The sequence below is a fragment of the Anomaloglossus baeobatrachus genome, chromosome 5, assembly GCF_048569485.1.
Source record: "Anomaloglossus baeobatrachus isolate aAnoBae1 chromosome 5, aAnoBae1.hap1, whole genome shotgun sequence".
Lineage (NCBI taxonomy): Eukaryota > Metazoa > Chordata > Amphibia > Anura > Aromobatidae > Anomaloglossus > Anomaloglossus baeobatrachus.
The window spans coordinates 104345746-104361426 of record NC_134357.1 but is presented as its reverse complement, the minus strand read 5'-3'; the positions used below and the strand labels follow the sequence as shown (position 1 = coordinate 104361426).

Sequence of the window (15681 nt, the reverse complement as noted above, 5' to 3'; positions counted from 1 at the left end):
TCAGCCGTCATGCCATGGTAGATGGTGTCAGCTGCGGAGCCCTGTGATTAGCTAAAGTGGTCACGTGTGACATTATTACTGCAGCCTGTAAACATAGACAGAGCAGCAGAGACACCACTGGACCAGGTGAAAATGAGTAACTCCGATTTTATTTTTTCCAAGTGCAAGATGATCAGCACAACAAAACTTAAAATGGTAAAATGGAAGACCCCAAGAGACAGTGGGGAGGTGTGGGAAGGGTTCGGGAGGGGGACATAGTCAAGTGTCGGTGTACAGTTGGGGGGGGGGGCCCGGGTCCAAACTTTGCACCGGGGTCCATCGAACTCTAGTTACGGCACTGCATAGGTATGTGTGTAAAAGCAAACAGACAGCTCCAATAAGTATATACTCACCACTCTGATGACCTGTGGAGTTTCTTGCTCTTCCTCTCCTGCTGTGGATGTGGAGCGTCCTCCATCTTCCTGCTGTTCCCTCAGCTCTGACGTCTTCTCCTGCAAAAATCAGCTGCTGCTCTTTGGCTGCGGCCTCCATCTTCTCCCCTGGTGCTTAGCAGGGGGAGGGGCAGAGAGTCCTGCAGATCTACACGGGAACATAGGAGGGTCTCTTACTGGTTCCGAGGCTGATCGGCAGTTTCTTGGTGAGTGTCGGACCCCAGACATATATAATACTTTATTGCATGGCCCTCAAGCTTAGTTGCGAGGGCCCCCTCCCCTCTGTGCGCCGGTACCACAATTGCACAGGCTATGTCAGTCACTGCACTATCCTCACCACCCCTCGTTCCCTCGGTCAGCTTCCTCCCATCCTGCGCTCTGTTGTTTCATCTCAGCAGCGCGCAGTGATGACGTCACCATGCTCTGCGAGCGCAGGCACAGGGGGAGAATGAAGAAAATGGAATGGAGTGCTCCATTTTTCTTCATTGTAGTGTGCGATGACGGGTGAAGGGGGCCCGGGTCTCTTCGCCGCCGCTGACACCGGGCCCCCCTGACTCCTGGGTGTATACCGACAGCGTGGTCTGCCACTGATCAGCGCAGCTCCTCTCTTACAGAGAGGAGCTGGCTGCTGATCTGCAGGGCGAACCGCATAACCCAGCGGGCCCGGTTGTAGTCTCGACCTCTGCGACCGCAGTAGTTACGCCCCTGTGTCAAACACTCAGCCAAGGAAACTCTCAATTGGTTTCAGAGAAAGAAAATAAAGCTACTAATAAAGTCATCTCCTGGCTCAAGATCCACGAGAACGTGCCAGGTGACTTCAATAGAAGAAGCAGGAGGACACATATCTGAAGCGCACTTTTAATTCCAGGCCTCGTCAGATGTGTTCATACATGAGATGGTACATGTTTTCATATTTATGGCCTGTGTGGTCACAGAAATCAAGTAAACAAAATAAATTCCAAAATGTGCAGAAGCAATAAATAAAGTATCACATTTAAAATGTATAAATTAGAAAAAGTCCACTGAATCTGGAAATGGGCTGAAAAAACGGGCAGCCTCATCGTCATCCCTCTGTAGCAGGCGAAAGATGAGTCTTGTCGTTATCACCTCAGATCCAGCACCAAAATCTTTGCATCTTTTACAATCACATGCCTGCAAGTCTGAGAAAGAAAACATGAAAATAGCATTAGAATATTTCTAGAATATAGCAGTTCTGACAATTTAAAATGTCATCAATATAACATTGTTGGAGTCTGACACGTGGTACCACCATCGGATGTGTGTATACTACATATAGAGCTGGAACAACACAGCTCTGTACACAGTTTAGTGGCTATTCCCAGGGTACTGTATCTCATCTTGTATCACAGACAAGTATCAGACCCCCACTAATTTGATATTGATACCCTATCCTGTAGATTGGTAATCAATAAGTTAGTTCCGTACAACACCTTTAGGTTTCTGATTTCATCTGATGTTGAGTTGTGTTTTGTTTTTTTCTAAACATGGATCCCAATTTTGTGAGTTGAGGATTTTGTCGAATTAACTGTTTTCTTATCAGTATTGTGAACTAGTTCTTAAAGCATAACCCATAAATTCCTACCCTGGAGATTCAGATGTGGCTGCACTTTGCACTAATATACCAATATCATCTCCCTAAAATTCTGTAAGCTGAGATATGAGGTGACAGAGGAGAGAGGGGCAAACATCTTCCTGATAAGGAATAAGACATCTCACCACCTGTCAGCCATATGTTCCACCAGAAAGATCTTCCATCTTGTAAATTGCAACAAACTGCGCTTAGTGGACATGATAATTATTACTTCTATATTTACATTTTATTCACCATAAACCACTTAATTTTTAATTTATCCAGCAGAGATTCACAATTTTTCTGGTCTGAGGGCCACATTGTCAGACTGCAACAAGTCTAAGGGGCACTTTGCACACTACCACATCGCAAGCCGATGCTTGCGATGCCGAGCGCGATAGTCCCCGCCCCCGTCGCAGCTGCGATGTCTAGTGATAGCTGCCGTAGCGAACATTATCGCTACGGCAGCTTCACATGCACTCTCACCTGCCCTGCGACATTGCTCTGGCCGGCGAACCGCCTCCTTATTAAGGGGGCGGGTCGTGCGGCGTCACTGCGAGGTCACACGGCAGGCGGCCAATAGCAGCGGAGGGGCGGAAATGAGCGGGACGTAAACATCCCGCCCACCTTCTTCCTTCCACATAGCTGGCGTGAGCCGCAGGACGCAGGTAGGAGATGTTCCTCGCTCCTGCGGCTTCACACACAGTGATGTGTGTAGAGCATACTTCCCAGGGGGCGTTGCTCTAGAATCACTGCGTTGAGAAACACGTGATGGTGTCTCCGCAGTGGATATGTTGATCTCCCTAAGGTCAACAATGCTTGCTTAAGTACTCTTTTACTAAGCATTGCCCCCACTAGCCAGATTCCTACTCCACACTGATGAGGGGCAAATACCCCGAAACGGCTGTCTGTGGATGAATACCATGTTTGGTATAGGTGGTCTCCTTGACTGGAGACTGCCCTTCCCATGGTTGTTCCTTCCCGGTGAAAGACCTGGCTAGTTTCCTGGCAGCGTTGAGAAACACGTGATGGTGTCTCCGCGGCTTTCTTATTTGCATACTTCCCAGGGGGCGTTACTCTAGAATCATTGCGTTGAGAAACACGTGATGGTGTCTCCGCAGTGGATATGTTGATCTCCCTAAGGTCAACAATGCTTGCTTAAGTACTCTTTTACTAGGCATTGCCCCCACTAGCCAGATTCCTACTCCACACTGATGAGGGGTAAATACCCCGAAACGGCTGTCTGTGGATGGATACCATGTTTGGTATAGGTGGTCTCCTTGAATGGAGACTGCCCTTCCCATGGTTGTTCCTTCCCGGTGAAAGACCTGGCTAGTTTCCTGGCAGCGTTGAGAAACACGTGATGGTGTCTCCGCGGCTTTCTTATTTGCATACTTCCCAGGGAGCGTTGCTCTAGAATCCTTGAGCAGGGTTAAGGCAAAAGACTGTCCATGTGAATATGATTAAGGAGTACCATGACCGGAACATTCCAATGATAGCAAGCTGTCGGTTGGCTTCAGAAGATGGTCAAGAGGATGAGGACTCTCTACCTGATCTCGTGGAAGCAGCGAGAGCCCCATCCACTGTGGAACAGGTTCCCCTGGGAGATTACCTGGACTCCTTACAGAAAATCCAGATGCTGGAAGTGCTTCAACAGAGACGGGCTGCTTTCTCATCCCAACCAGGTCGAACCACCGTCACCCAACATCATGTGGACACTCAGGGCATCCGTCCCATACAACTGGCTCCTTACCGGGTACCTGAATCAGTTCGAAACACCATGCAGCACGAACTGGAGGAGATGTTACAGCTTGGGGTAATCCAGGCCTCCCATAGCCCTTGGGCCTCCCCTGTGGTGTTAGTACCCAAGAAGGATGGGAGTACTCGATTTTGTGTGGACTATCGGCGACTAAACGACCATACCGTCAGCGATCCTTACCCAATGCCTCGTATTGACGAACTTCTAGACCGACTGGCTGGGTCCCGATATGTCACTACCTTGGATCTCAGTAAGGGATACTGGCAGATCCCTCTAACGGATGAAGGGAGAGAACGGTCCGCTTTTATAACCCCCTTTGGTCTGTATGAATTTCTAAGCATGCCTTTTGGAATGAAAAATGCCCCGGCCACCTTCCAGAGAATGGTGGATCAGATCCTCCGGGGATGTGATGACTTTGCTTGTGCCTACTTGGATGATATCGCCGTCTTCAGCCACACATGGGAGGAACATCTGAATCAAGTAGCCATTATTTTGGACCTGATTCTTGCAGCCGGCCTAACTATTCGACCCGATAAATGCCAATTGGGGATGGGGGAAGTCCAGTACCTAGGACATAGAGTGGGAGGAGGGAAGCTCCGACCTGAGCCTGCCGAAATCCAGGCTATTAGAGACTGGCCTGTACCCCAAACTAAGAAACAAGTTATGGCTTTTCTGGGCACTGCCAGTTATTACCGAAAATTTGTTTCTCATTTCAGTACTGTGGCCAAGCCTCTTACCGACCTGACCAAGAAAACAATGCCCCGGCTGGTGATCTGGACTCCAGCCTGTGATGAGGCTTTTAACCGGCTGAAGGATGCTTTGATCTGCGATCCTGTCCTGGCTGCTCCAGACTACAAGCGGAGATTCATTGTGCAAACGGATGCCTCTGCTTATGGACTGGAAGCTGTCCTCAGCCAGGTGAATGCAGCTGGGGACGAGCACCCCATCGCCTATCTCAGCCGGAAACTGCTGGACCGAGAAGTGGCCTATGCAACTGTTGAGAAGGAATGTCTGGCTGTAGTGTGGGCCCTTAAGAAACTACGGCCGTATCTGTATGGACGGGAATTCACTGTGGTTACTGATCACAATCCCCTCACCTGGCTGAACAGAGTCTCTGGGGACAATGGACGCTTACTGCGATGGAGCCTGGCTCTGCAGCCCTATAACTTTACCATACAATATAGAAGGGGCAGCCAACACCAAAATGCAGATGGACTGTCCAGGCAAGAGGAGCCTTGAGTCCTGTCAGCCATGCCTGCGTGTACTTAACCAGCGACCTGTAGAGGTCCCTAGTACGTACACAAGTTGGGAGGGGAAGGAATTGTCATGATGTATTTTACCCTCTCACTGTATTTGCTGTAATACTATGTCAGGATGTGATGTCACTTTCCTTTGGTTGTACTTACTGAACACTTTGAAATGTCTTGGGATGTAAGTAACCATACCTTCCCCCCATCTCCTGTGTCTCTGGGCCCATAATGCAATTATCTCTTGTCCACACAGCCAGGGGAACTTCTCATTGTTTCGTAAGCAGTGGATAACGCCAACTACACAAACCTGTAGACATCTCGGAGCCAACCTTCTAGAATCTTCTAGTGGGCCCAACCATTGCATAGACCCCTACACTTGAGGGGCGGGCCCACGAGCTCAAACAATTCACTCCTGTTTCTAAATGCAGTTGGGAGTTGAGTTTTTGAAGAGGAAGGGAGCGAGATCTGAATCTGCGGACAGACCTCGCCGTCCAGTGGATTGTGTGGGATTTCTGGGACTCTGAAAAGGACTATTACGTTGTGATCTGGCACTTTGGATTATCGGGAGGTGCCCCCGAATCTGTTTTATTTGGACTTGTCGTGTGCTGTTCCTGTATTCCTGTTAGTAAACCTGTTGGATCATCCTCGGCCTGTTGTCTCTCTTTGCTCTGATGTACACCCCGTCACAATCACTGCGTTGAGAAACACGTGATGGTGTCTCCGCAGTGGATATGTTGATCTCCCTAAGGTCAACAATGCTTGCTTAAGTACTCTTTTACTAGGCATTGCCCCCACTAGCCAGATTCCTACTCCACACTGATGAGGGGCAAATACCCCGAAACGGCTGTCTGTGGATGGATACCATGTTTGGTATAGGTGGTCTCCTTGACTGGAGACTGCCCTTCCCATGGTTGTTCCTTCCCGGTGAAAGACCTGGCTAGTTTCCTGGCAGCGTTGAGAAACACGTGATGGTGTCTCCGCGGCTTTCTTATTTGCATACTTCCCAGGGGGCGTTGCTCTAGAATCATTGCGTTGAGAAACACGTGATGGTGTCTCCGCAGTGGATATGTTGATCTCCCTAAGGTCAACAATGCTTGCTTAAGTACTTTTTTACTAGGCATTGCCCCCACTAGCCAGATTCCTACTCCACACTGATGAGGGGCAAATACCCCGAAACGGTTGTCTGTGGATGGATACCATGTTTGGTATAGGTGGTCTCCTTGACTGGAGACTGCCCTTCCCATGGTTGTTCCTTCCCGGTGAAAGACCTGGCTAGTTTCCTGGCAGCGTTGAGAAACACGTGATGGTGTCTCCGCGGCTTTCTTATTTTCTGGAACGAGGAACAACATCGTAACATCGGTCATTTCCAAATTATGGAAATAACCGACGCTACACCGATGATACGATTACGATGCTTTTGCGCTCATTAATCGTATAAAAAAGGCTATACACACTACGATATCGACAGCGGCGCCGGATGTGCATCACTTTCTATTTAACCCCACCGACATTGCACCTGCGATGTTGTAGTGTGCAAAGTGCCCCTAAGGATCGCAATACATTTTTAAATTGGTGGTCCGATAGTTAAAATGTCCTTTATAAATATCTATTATTACACCCTAAACACTTTCGTAATTTGCTTTATTATAAAATACTCTACATTACTCCTTATACAGCTCATCTCTTAATGTGTTTTTTTACTTCAATTTCTGTGATGTTCCATTTGAGAGGATCTCAAATGAGGACTCATCATGGGGTCAAAGAAACAATAAGGGTGAACGACAGCAGCACCACCCAAATGCTCATCAGGAGGAGATACTGGTGTCACTCACCCTGCTTCTATCACCGCCCCCTGATGATGGCTCTTTTCCCAGTGAAAAGTTGCAAAGGCAGGGAGAGTAGCAAAATGCTGGAGTTGTGCTCACCTCTCCCACAGCTTCTATGAGCGACATAGATAAAGGACATGTTCAGAGGCCAGTGATGAAAAATTGTGGTAAGCGACTGCAGCACCGCTCCTTGATGATGTCATGTTCCAGGAGGGGCAATAAAAGCTGCAGGAAAGTTAGTGCAGCCTCAGCCTACTGAGGACACCTTGTTTGAGACTTCTCTCAAATGAAACATCAAGGAAGGTAAGTAAAACAAAAACACATTTAGGGATAAGCAGAAGAGTGAGAAGTGTAGGGTATTTTATAATAAAGCTAATTACAAAAGTGCTTAGGCTTAAAGATAAATATTTATAAAAGACAAGTTAGGTATCAGACCATCCCTTTAACACTAGAACTACTGGACTCGTAGTCACAGAGGAGAAATACATAGTGCGAAGTAGTCAAAATGACTACCTCAGTAGTTCTAGTGTTAAGGGATGTCATTTATAGCATGTAGAAAAAGTAGATCAGAAATATTTGAGAATAGGTACCAGTTCCATTTCCAGGACACCAACCTATAAGGAAAATAGGAGTCTTTTTTTATACAATCCATAGAGGAAGAAATCTCAGATGCTTTAGACTCTCCACTGTAGTTCATGCGAGTTTCTAAAATTGCCCATATATTTTCCAGCTCCAATAAAAACAACAATGGAGATAGTTGCACACAAGAACGACCACCTCTTCACCTCACCTACTTGTGACTGGAGTGGGACATGAGGGTAAAGAGACTCCATTATGACAATTAGTATTTGCACCTCCCTCCTTTACACTATGCACCACTGATCTTCTCTTGGACATAGAAACACATGAACAGCTGTAAGTAGTTGTGGGCAAGGAATTGACACTGGACTCCCTGGCACACTACATGAAATAACTGGTCCTGGCTGAGAGTGTGCATAATGCCAATGATGTCGACTGACCGGAACCGGATAACGACTCTTAAGGGCCCGTTACACGCGTCAATTTATCGTGTGTTCGCAAGTGCGATCGCACCCGCCCCCATCATTTTTGCGTTACGGGCAATTTGTTGCCCGTGTCGCATAAAGTCGGTAACCCGTCACACGTACTTACCTCCCGAACAACCTCGCTGTGGGCGGCGAACATCCTCCTCTTGAAGGGAGAGGGACGTGCGGCATCACAGCGACGTCACACAGCGGCCGGCCAATAGAAGCGGAGGGCCGGAGATGAGCGGGACGTAAATATCCCGCCCACCTCCTTCCTTCCGAATTGCCGGCGGGACGCAGGTAAGCTGCAGTTCATCGTTCCTGGGGTGTCACACGGAGCGATGTGTGCTGCCTCGGGAACAATGAACAACCGGCGCGCAGAAGGACGTTCGATTTTTTGAAAATGAGCGACGCATCAACAAGCAACGATAAAATGAGTATTTTTGGTCGTTCGCAGTCGCTCGTAGCTGTCACACACTACGATATGTCAAACGATGCCAGATGTGCGTCACTAACGACGTGACCCCGACGACATATCGTTAGATATATCGTAGCGTGTAATGGACTCTTTACTTACAAGGAGACCAACATCTCTTTTCAAACAACACTTTACTTGAGTGTTCATTCTGTGCAACAACCTCTCTCTTGAGATAGCGGGCACACATCTTCCTGCACGATACAGTTTTCTAAGGAACTAGCAGACACAGGTAAAGATCCCACTGAATTGCTTCAGATCTTACTGGTCTTGTGAGACCCAGAGCAACCCAGCCCGGCACTACAGCAGTTTGTGACGGTCATCTTCCCTTTTTTTCCCTTCCACAGTCCCATGTCCAGTCTCATTAAAGATCCCATCATGACCGGAGTAAAGTTTAGTGTTCCCAGATGTCTTTAGGTAAACTGCTTAGGTCGTCAACTACGTTCACACCAGTTATGATTAACCCGGTACCATGATGGTTAAGAGGCCTGGCCATTAGACTCCTGTCCTTCGACTCTTATTGTCCTTATTCCGTACCAGGATCAGTCTCTCGTTTCAATGCTGTCCACACTCCGTGGCTCTGTCAACATTCGAGGGTCACTCTTTCTCTTTCCGTCTCCTCTTCTTCTCCTTTGTTTACACAAACCATCCACTGTATGTGACCTTCACGACCAACTGACTATTCAACTGTCACTATTGTTCACTAGGTCTTCCCTGACTCCTTGTATTGCAAATATAAAAATGGCTATTTTTGAGTTTATACATTATGTTATACTATAACATATTGTTTAATCAGACAAAGTGTACATGGTTACAAAATCTTGTGTATCCTTAAAGGTACCGTCACACATAATGAGATCGCTAGCGAGATCGCAGCTGAGTCACGGTTTTTGTGACGCAGTAGCGATCTCGTTATGTGTGACACCTACCAGCGATCAGGCCCCTGCTGTGAGATCTCTAGTCGTTGCAGAATGGTCCAGGCCATTTTCTTCAAAGGTGATGTCCTGCTGGGCAGGACGCATCGCTGTGTTTGACACTGTGTGACAGGGTCACAGTGACTGCTGAGATCGTTATACAGGTCGCTACTGCGACCTGTATTGTTCCTGCATCGCTGGTAAGCTCTGACTGTGTGACATCTCACCTGCGACTTACCTGCGATCCCTATCAGGTCGCATCGTTTTCGGGATCGCTGGTAAGTCGTTCTGTGTGACTGGGCCTTAAGGGTTCCTGTGTGTTTGTCTTGAATATACAGACAGACAATATACAATTGTAAGAGAATCCTTATGATTTACTTTAGTTCAACAATCTGATGTTTTATGGGTTTGCTATATACACAGACAGACAATATATCCATTTACCTAGCTCAAATACCTGATGTGTATTTTTGGGAGATTTGAATGCTGTGGGTTTATTACCCCATTGTCTGATGTGTGGTGTGTCTCTGATTCATCTATGCCCAATGACTGGCCATCAAAGGGCATGGATCAATAAGACTACAACACATTAACTTTAAGGCTTGTAATATTGTTCAAGCCTCTATATAAGATCAGATGAAATATAGCACAGACAGAAGCTCGTGTTTGCTGCACCGTGAGAAGTCCGGGCAGTGATGTCCAGGAGTTCTCTGTCTATGTCATGCTTCTCTGACCTCCAGACAGATGATGTTCCAAAACTCCTTGGTGATGTAAGTATTTAACTGTACTTAACCTTTGTATGTTCAATATACAAAAGTGTACGCAATATCATACTTTTCCTTTAAGTTTGTATTTTATATTAACCTTTATAATAAAATTAATTATTTGCCTTCTTTAAAGCCGTATCTGAACCTTAGTGTTAAAAATATAGCAAAACATTTTAGCAAAACACTCCTCCAGAATGAACTGTCACTTTCCCTTTCACTTGATCCCTCCCATGGTGGGCTAGTCCTAACACTTAACTATTGATAACCCTATAGTCTGAAAACTTCCTACATAAATGCTATGCAATGCTTACTATACATTATGCTCTACAAATCATCACTAACACTTATCACACTTTAGATCACAGTACAATTCACATGACAATATTTACAAAACACGCAAGACCTTGTTAACATTACACAACAATAATGCAATTACTGTCTTCAGTGGTAGAAACATGACATCCATTGTCCACTACTCTTACAGAGCCACCAGATATAGACAAGGATGTCTATGCCCAGGTGCTTGGGGGCTCAAAAGAATTACATTGCAAGCTGCATGTAGCCTACATGCTTCAGGTTGTGCATCCTTGGTTCAGAGGAAAGAACCTTTTGTCAAATTCTTTACTGTACGAGTATTGAGACTAAGGGCTGTTTCAGGCAACAGTGATTTTTCGTGTACACAAAAAAAGTCTGAGTTTCAACAATTCTTATCAGAGTTTTAATAGAATTTGATCAGAGTGTCATTTTTTACCATCAAAGTATAGTCAGAGTTTGGGAATGTGCGCACAATGTCTTAGTTCCATTGGCATATTGTCATGGCTCGGTTTGGAGATTCGATCCGGTGTCCTGTTGTTGCATGGTCGGTTTCTCTGTCTGCTGGGTTATTGCATTTTCTTCCTGTCTAAATCATGATGGTTCCAATTGTATTGGTTCTCCCTTCTTGGGTCTCTCTTTTTCAGGCGTTTTCCCATTTTGGTCTCCCCTATCACATTCTGGGTTGGGTTTCATATGTTCACCTTTCACTGAACTTCCTTGCTGGCTATACCTCTAGGCGGACTTGTGTTTAGGAATTCCTGCCCTTCGGCTCAAGGCTTTACCTTATTCGGTAAACACCAGTTTAGCTCATGCAGTGAGTCGGTTTCTATTCCTTCCCAACACATATTCTTTTCCCCTCTTAGATTTATGGGAGGTTTTACTTGGTCAGCTTATTTGTAGCTCTCTTTGGCTTTCCCTTCCTAACTGTTATGAACGTGTTCTAGATTTCTCATTCTGGGTTTTTGTATCTTCCAGCACACCTTCCTCTCCCCTTGTTGGTAGTGTGTTGCAGCTTCCATTCTAGTCCTTTAGGAGGTACAAGAAACCCCTTGACAGCACTTTAGGGAGTCAGGGCCGAGATGGTTTTTCTCAGTTGTGTGGCTAGGCTCTTTCTAGTCTGTAGAGGGACTAGTCAGATGTGGGCTTGATTGCTCCCTGTAGTAGCTGTTCGCTTTTTCCGTTAGTCGTGTGAGAGTGATTACGTTCATAACACGTATTTGCCAAGGTTTTCCTAGGCAAAATTGCTTAAGGAAAAAGCTGGCAGTCTTCGCTAGAGGTTTTGCCATCATTTTGGCAGTGGCTCCAATATCTACGTCTAATTTCTATAACTTAAACTATCACTACGAGTCTGCCTGAAAAAGACGCCATGTGCACCACGGTTTCATCAGTGTTTTTTAGATGAAAAAAATTAAATGATGGAGGTTTCCTGAGCTTTTCACATCAAACAGTCTGAAAAATGGACATCACATAGATGGCATTCCAGTGCTGTCTAATTTCTTCACAAACCCATAGACTTCCATTGGCAAATTTGAGTCAATACTTGGATCAAAATCGGATTTGTCTCCACTCGGGCTGAAAAAATACACAGATGTGAACAGCTCCATACACTATAATAGGTACAAATTCTATCTATGAAAAACACGGATAAAACTCTTAGGGCGGCTTTGCAGGTTGTGACATTGCACGTGCGATGTCGATGGGGTCAAATCGAAAGTAACGCACATCCGGCGTCGCAGTCGATATCGCAACGTGTAAAACCTTTTTGATACTTTGAACGAGCGCAAAAGCGTCGTTATCGTATCATCGCTGCAGCCTCCGACATTTCCATAATGCCGATGGTGCGACAGGTACGATGTTGTTCCTCGTTCCTGCGGCAGCACACATCGCTGCATGTGAAGCTGCAGGAGCGAGGAACATCACCTTACCTGCCGCCGGCTGCAATGAGAAGGACGAAGGTGGGCGGGATGTTTACATCCTGCTCATCTCCGCCCCTCCGCTTCAATTGGCCGCCTGCCGTGTGACGTCGCTGTAACGCTCCACGACCCGCCCCCCTAAGGAAGGAGGCGGGTCGCCGGCCAGAGGGACGTCGCACGGCAGGTATGTGCGTGTGAAGCTGCCGTAGCGATAATAATCGCTACGGCAGCTTTCACTAGATATCGCACGTGCGACGGGGGCGGGACTATCGCTGCAGCATCGGTAGCACATTGTTACCGATGTCGCAACGTGCAAAGCCCGCCTTAGAAGAAAAATTAACATCTGAATTAGCCTTAAAAGGGTTATTCCTATCTCCAAGATCCTATCCTAATATGTAGTAGGTGTAATAATAATAGTATTAGCAAATACCTCCAGTTAGAAATGTGGTATAGTTCTCCAGATTCGCTGTCACTTACCTTATGTGCAGGGCATTACAGGACCTTAAGTATCCATGGTTATGACCAATAGCAACTAACTGTAACTATATGTGTGGTCATAACCATAGATACAGTATCTAAGGTCCTGCAATGCCCTGAACACAAGGTAAGAGACACAGTGAATTAGAAAAACTATACTAAATTTCTAATTGGAGATATTTACTAGTATTATTATTATTATTATTACACCTACTACATATTGGGATACCATGTTGGAGATGAGAAAACCCCTTTAAAGTGAGCCTGTCAGGTCCAATATGCACCCAGAACCATGAGCAGCTCTGGGCGCATATTTCTAATTCCTGCCTAACTGTCCCTGTATACACTAGCATAGATAAAGAGATCTTTAGAAAAAGTATTTCTAAAGATCATTTATTATATGCTAATGAGGCCAGGGGCTAGTCACAAGGGTGTGAGTTCCCTTGGCTAGTCGGCCCACATAGCATGTTAGCATGCCCCTATAGGTGTACTAACATGGTAATGAATGCGCAGCACCATCGCACATACTTCACTCTTGATGGTGGTCGGAGGAGGATGGATGCGAACTGCACATAATCCAGCGTCCCCAGCACTTCCGGTCATGTGCACTATACCTCACTAAAACCGGGAAGTTTACAACTGGAATCAATCTAGTGCACATGATTGGAAGCCTCGGGTATTCTGTATCATGCGCAGTGCTCAACCATCCTACGCCGGCCACCATCAAGAGTGAGGTACGTGCGGCGTCACTGCGCATTCATTAGCATGTTAGTACGCAGCATGTTAGTACACCCACAGGGGCGTGCTAACATGCTATGTGGGCCGACTAGCCAAGGGAACTACCTCTTGCGACTAGTCCCTGTCCTCATTAGCATATAATAAACAAACTTTAGAAATACTTTTTCTAAAGATCCCTTTATCTATGCTACTGTATACAGGGACAGTTAGGCAGGGATTAGCAATATGCACCCAGAACTGCTCGTGGCTCTGGGTGCATATTGCACCTGACAGATTCACTTTATAGAACTCTTTGGGACAACATGTTATCATGGCTGAATCATTAAACAAGTTCAAGGAGGGTCTGGATGTCTTCTTACCAGATTTCTGTAGAAGTGAAATTGATCCAAGGATTTATTAGAAAAAAATAAAATAATTTTTTACCTTAATATGGGCAAGTATTTGCCTCATGGGGGGTTTCCATTGCCCTGGATCAACATTTTTGGATTATTGAGTTTACTTGATGGAACAATGTCTATAGGTAGGTATTAACATCTGACTTTATTAGGGTGAGCATAAACCCAACCATAAATGATGATATGTCCTTTGCCAACCAAAAGAACCAACCAATGCCAGCCACAAAGCCTAGTGACAGACAGAGTGCTCCTTCTAATGTCCTTGAATCCCCAATGTGACGGTCACTTTGGTCATCTTCTCCTAAGTAGTTATGTATAAGTAGGCGAACTACAGTTACCGGTAATCTTCCCTTCCTATACCAGAGATCGGCTCCGTAAGAAGAACTAGCAGCAGAAGTGACCTATCAGACGCTCTACACAGCACCACTCATTTATGAATAATGCAAATTTAGAAAAATATTATTCACATACATAAATAGGAAAAAATTCTATTTTGGCGAGAAAAAATAGTGATAGGGAGATTTACAGGGGAATAATACATTACAGCATAAAGGTTTATTTGGCATTATGCTTAGAAACTATCCCACACAATTTCTCAGTATATTAATAGGGTGGAAGGTGGTTCCTGTTGCAGATGTCACAACACTATTCAGGATAGGAATTTTCCTCTACATCATCTTCAGCACTCATTGTTTTAGAAATGTACATGATGGACTTGCATTTACTCACATTGAATTGCCTTGGTTCTTTGCTGTGTGGATGAAACCCTTTCTTTTTACAACCTGAAACTTCCAGCATACCCGCATTAGTAAGTCGAAAGATCCCAGTACTGCACAAATAAAAGGAAAAAGATCTAAACATTAATATTACAAGGAAATTTTGTAAAAAATAGTCCAAGCTGAAAATCAGAGTGACGGGATGGACGACTTTTTGATGGGTTGTAGTGATGGGCAAACTGGCAGATATCCGTGATCGGCAGGACCAGCTGGGCTTAAACAAAACAATTGGTTCCGGCCTGAAATTGATCCCGGATATAAGGCCGGTCACCGGTCCCCATATAATTCAATGTGGACCAGAATCCGATGCTTAAAAATGGTGGTAGAAATGATAGGAGAATTAGAGCAAGCACGCTATGCTTACCGAGTCTCCGGCGCGGCTGTAACTGCTTTAGGGCTGCTCACTCTTCTCCCCAAGCCGCTCATTTACCTTCATGCATATTCACTGCTTCCTCTGCCCACCAACAGTCCTGGCATCTGTGATTCTTTGCAGTCAGAGGCGCCCCCAGCCTGTGTGACTGCAATCACCCTATCTGCGAGTCACTATCATGGTATAAAAAGAAAGAATTAGCGTAGGGTCCCCACGTATTATGATACCCAGCATTAATACACAAGTTCCTCTTATTCTGATACACAGCCAAGATAAGCGCATGGCTGGGGGCTGCAGCCTGTAGCTGTATGCTTTATCTGTGCTGGGTATCATATTATTACTTATTTTTATACCACAATAGTGACCCACAGATAGGGTCTATGATTGCAAGCAGTCAGACACTGTTGCACAGGCTGGGGGTGCATCTGACTGCAACCAATCACAGATGCCAGGACTGCCAATGGGCAGGGGAAGCATTGAATATGTATGAGGCCCCAAAAGAAGAGTGAGCGACTTGGAAGCATTTACAGCCACGCCGGAGACTCGGTAAGTATATCGCGCTTGCTTTCTTTTTATTTTTCCTTTATTTTTTTTTATTTTCCAAATTTCCGGAGTTCCCTGAGAACTCCAGGCCCAGGTCT

The 15681-nt window shown here is 45.8% G+C and overlaps 1 protein-coding gene across 1 annotated transcript in view; it reads right to left on the bottom strand.

Moving 5' to 3' along the window:
- Window positions 1-1273: 1273 nt before the first annotated feature.
- Window positions 1274-15681, bottom strand: part of STAMBPL1 (STAM binding protein like 1) — a 135586-nt gene continuing 121178 nt past the window's right edge. The window contains 2 exon segments of the mRNA XM_075348737.1: window positions 1274-1591; window positions 14624-14723. Of these exon segments, the coding sequence (XP_075204852.1) occupies window positions 1535-1591; window positions 14624-14723 (157 nt within the window). The 3' untranslated portion in view covers window positions 1274-1534.